The sequence below is a fragment of the Liolophura sinensis genome, chromosome 7 (genome assembly GCF_032854445.1).
Source record: "Liolophura sinensis isolate JHLJ2023 chromosome 7, CUHK_Ljap_v2, whole genome shotgun sequence".
Lineage (NCBI taxonomy): Eukaryota > Metazoa > Mollusca > Polyplacophora > Chitonida > Chitonidae > Liolophura > Liolophura sinensis.
Window position 1 is genome coordinate 27,263,509 of NC_088301.1, and position 4,883 is coordinate 27,268,391.

A 4,883-nucleotide genomic window follows, 5' to 3' on the forward strand; every position below is an offset into this window, starting at 1 on the left:
GCCTGCTATGCACATGACCGTGTTCGCCCATAAACCAGTCCGATTTGGCATACGTGAAATATTCTAGAGTTCGGCGTTAAAACCAATAAGGTCAAATAAATTAAATATATAAATAAAACAAACCAAGCATTTATATTTTTATATCTGGAACCAATATAACTTTATTCCGAATACATTCAGGTTTAATCAGAATTTTAGTTTATCTTCGTTAGCTATACAGCCGAAAAAATATAGTACTTAAGAAAGACCCACAAGCTGTTAATTCTTGGTTGAAATCCTGCTTACTGTTTGTTGTAAGACCCTGCTGTAAGGTTCATACTGGCGTAAAGTTGCTGGCCCTGCCAGGACATTTCTCTTACATCAACGGTCTGGTTCTGATGAAAATGGCGAAGGTGTCGGCAATGAGGGCTACAAAACAAAACAAATGTCTCATCTTTATCAAAATATTGAGAGAAGGCCGTGGTCTAGCGGCTAGCAGCGCTTGCATTTCTATTGGTAGGACGCCCAAGGAGAGGTCAGTTTCGACCTTGAATAGGGAATCTGTGGGGCCTTGGTGACAATAAGTGGCCTTATAGTAGTTTGCGCAGTCTAGCGATCGTTGAAGATCATTACTCTTTCACCAATATGGTGTGTGTGTCTGTAAGTTACATGTGGGAAAGTTCGTCCGTAACCCGCCAACCGTCGGTGGTTTAAGCTACGTACTCCGGTTTTCTCCATCCAGAAATTCTTTAGTAAACATTATCAAGATACAAATCAAATATGCTCCTGACAGAAAGGCATGGTGGAAAAGATCTTCAGCCCGGAGTTGAATATGTACATCACGGTGATGTCGTATAGGGTATGATATAAATGTACACATAACCGCTTACCTTCAGTCTCAAGATTAGCGTAGGTATCTGTTGGGCTGTACAAGAAGTAAGGTTTGGCTTCTTTCTCGGACCAATCACACCCTACTTTACCATCATCTACCAGGACAAACCAGGCTTGGTCGTTTGGACAGCCGCCGTAACTCCGGCTCATGAAGAAGTGGCGATTATAGTCGTTATGTCTGAAAAATGTTTCAGTCGCTCAGTATTGGAGATACTCAAAAACCCTGCTCTCTCATATGACGCAAATATTAAAATGTCAACATTTTGACAAGTGTTTAAGTGATACAACATGTGATATAAACAACATAAGACCAAATGTATATGCGTCGAAAGCAGCGACAACAGTGTGGTATAGTTGAATGAGACATGGTCACACCATGCTGTCTTCCTCGTCGGCCGCACGTGGAAAGTCTGACAGCAACCTGCGGATGGTCCTGGGTGTCCGCTGCACTTTGCCCGGTTTCCTCCAACAATAATGCTGGCCGCTGTTATATAAGTGAAATATTCTTCAGCGCGGCGTAAAACACCCATCAAATAAATAAATAAAACGTATCACCGGCGAAATCTGGTCTCTTGTCAATTAACCCCATTCTAATTGTTAATGCATATGCATCAATAGTAGCAACGAGAAACGGTTTAAAAAAAATAGGTAAAAAGAATTTTTAGATGTCACGGGTCTAGAGTTACTCAAAATGCTCTGCTTTCACCATATTTGATAAACATTTACATAAATTGAAATGTTGATGTCAACATTTTAAAATGTTACGCAGCGTAATGTTCGCAGGTTGAAACATAATGTTAGATTATTATATAATATTTATAATTCGTAAGACTACATTTTGAATTTGACAAAGGATGATGTTAATTATTTTGAGAAATGTAAACCTGACATCACGAAAGCTTTCCCTCTTCTGTAACCACTGTCAAAATGATGGATCTAACGTCATTTAATTCCCGCATACCTACTGTATTTTATGACTAAAATATGTTATGAATATAGCAGACTATATCGTAGATAGTAAAACTAGAGCAGCGACCACGATGCGCATGGTAGTCACAGGTAACCAGTCAGCATGGCCTCTGTCAGTTTACCTTAGTTCGAATTTGATTGTAACTCCTCCTGACATCATGGCTTAAGCAAAATTAGAACTTTTCCCTCAATCATCACACAGGTTTTCAGTTAGGGTCTATACAGCGCCTCACCTTTCTGTCAATTCCGAAATTGCTATAATAATATGTAAAAGAAATATAGAATTTCTCTGTGCCTCATACGTTCGAGCATATCACTTTTCGATAAATCTTTCCAATCTTGCTGTCTGGAGCTCTACTTTAGGGTTCTGACACTCATGTAGACAAGACTAAGTGATGAGGAGTCACAGGGATGGTCAAGCTACAAACCTCACAAATAATGCTATATTCCCGTCATTCATGGAGATATACATGCTTGAGTACACTGAAAACTCACCCTTTTATGGAGAAATAGTTGCTGGGTTCTGATGACAGATTTGGGTAAGTGGAAGCCAACAGCTTGGCCTTGTCGAAAAAGTTCATCTTCGTTGTTTTGCGTCCGTCAAAGATGAAGTAAGCCTTCTCTTCACCTTTGTTGTAGACAGCGACCTTGACCTATGCACATATTTGTATAACAGTTTATTTAGTCAAAATGAATTTAAGACGTGAGTGCAGGATGCACATAGTGTTTATGCCCAGTCGTTGATTAAAGCAGTCTTGTGAAAAGTATAGTGTTTTTTTGCCTACAACTTTTTCAAGCTATAATTTACATTTCCTGTTACAAATATATTACCTCCTGGATGTTGAGGCTGCCCCATTTCTCGACCATGGCGGATTTGTAGATCCCATCGAAGGTCTTGCTGAGGTCTTGGGCATTTGCAGCTTTGTCCTCGTTGTAGGCATGGTTACCCTCCCATTTGTCGACTACGTTGCCACCATCTCCCTTTGAAACTCTCAACAACATCTGCCACTGGTCTCGCTCTGAACAAGAAGATGTGGAGAAAGATTTTTTCTAATGGTGTCATTCTAAATCGACTTTTCTACAAACAGATGGCATCTTTCTTGATCTGTCGGTTTTGCTCGACATCTCAGGCTGTTATAGACTGTTATTACAAACTGTTAAGGATATTATTAAAGACTTATTATAAACTATTATTATGCAAGCATTCTTTATTAGAAAACAGCAAACGGCGGTTTTTGCAACGTTTAGAACAAATTTTAGTGGACTTCTTTAGCGCTCAAAATATTGTAAAAAGCCTGTATCGTCTCCAACATTCATATTTTAGAATATATGATTTTGTGGAATTTCGTAGTAAAAATGAAATGTAAACAAATAATTTGAATTTTTTTCTGGACTCTGTTTGTTGTTGCTTTTCATATAATTTTTGCCTTTTTGTACACTTAATATAAAAGTTTCTCTCAGGTTTTTGTTTAAAATTTTGTTTACGAGCTTCCTTCGTACTTTGCAGATCACATACATGTAGCCGACGATTACGCATTACTTACCCTCTAAGGCGGTGATTCTTTTGTTCAATGCCTCGATCTTTGTCTTACATCCGGGTGCACAGTACTTCTTGTTGCCACCCGCAGCAGCCGATTGGATGGCCACCATGGCGACGGAAAAAGCGACGAGAAAGCCTCTCATGATGACGCGCTGTTGTGTCTTCTTTCTTCGCTGTCCGTAATCTTCTATGAGATATGACTGGTGGTCAACTATGGTCACTTTTATACAGAATGAAAACAATACACAGTGACAAATGGCGCCACAGAGCTCCACATCTGTTACGAGTCTAAAGCTATTTTTTTTTCTCTTATGTTTTCAGCAAAATTATATAACAGTTTAATCGATGACGCTCTCCATTGTTTGTCAAATCTTTCGATCAGCTATACGGGTTAAATGTTAATGTCAGTTAACAGAGTGTGCAATGGATTATGCAATGTGTATTGGGTCAAATAGCGTTTTAACCGAAGCTCGGCATTTGGAAGTTCCACATCATCGAAGCTTTGAAGACAACGTTGTAGGCCTACGTGGCGAATTTTGCGGGTTAAAACTGAAACAGGTAGGCCTAGTTCTCATCCAGGAACGGACAAGTGGCTCGTAGGTCTCCTAAATTCAATGACTCAACATAAGCATAAAAGAATAACACGGGATGATTTATTTAGCCTTTCGATTGAAGTTTTCTGCCACATGTTCATTCTTGTACATGTATTATATTGTGATGAAGAATAAACGTGTTGTAACTACCTCCGCATACACGTATCACGTAATGATAACTATATTTGCCCTAGACTACTGGTTCATCAGAAACATGAGAAAGTAGTATTCAATAGCTGATAACAAATTTCATAGCCATATATTGCCAAGTAGCATGAAAATTATTTAACCATTCGTATACATGTATTGTCATCAGAATTACACTTTCTGTATATAACTCAGCTAGATTCTAGCTCTGAAAGAAATCAGGCAGCTGATCGCTTTGTTTGTCAACTATGTACATCATTCGATCAACAGGCCTCCTACAAATACATGTATAGGAGGTATAAATGACCAATAAACTTTACGACGAACATGCATTAGTCCTTATATAGTTGAAAAATATAGTCAAGCCGAAACCTCACAGTTCTACCCATATCTGATCATATTATATTGGTAAATGTCACTTGGAAAGCAGTTTTAATTTATAATGTTACATTTATAGTATTTATAGTATACAGGGCCTATATATATGTTTTCAGCTTTTGTTTGTAATACGATAACAATACTCCATGGTATCTTTTCACCTCTAAGATATATATATATATATATATATATATATATATATATATATATATATATATATATATATATATATATATATATATATATATATATATATATATATACCTTCCATCCGCCCTATTTATTTACTTATTTGTTTGACTGATTGGTGTTTTATGCCGTACTCAAGAATATTTCACTTATACGACGGCGATCAGATCTAGTATTACATTTTATAGTATACAGGG

General features: G+C 37.6%; 1 protein-coding gene across 1 annotated transcript; it reads right to left on the bottom strand.

Moving 5' to 3' along the window:
* Nucleotides 1–209: 209 nt before the first annotated feature.
* On the bottom strand, nt 210–3,558 carry LOC135471878 (uncharacterized). Its single transcript, XM_064751287.1, has 5 exons — nt 3,384–3,558; nt 2,671–2,858; nt 2,335–2,492; nt 870–1,048; nt 210–408 (listed from the first exon to the last, which is right to left on the bottom strand). The coding sequence occupies exons 1-5, from the start codon at nt 3,520–3,522 to the stop codon at nt 356–358; spliced, it is 717 nt and encodes a 238-aa protein (XP_064607357.1). The 5' UTR covers nt 3,523–3,558; the 3' UTR covers nt 210–355.
* Nucleotides 3,559–4,883: the final 1,325 nt, after the last annotated feature.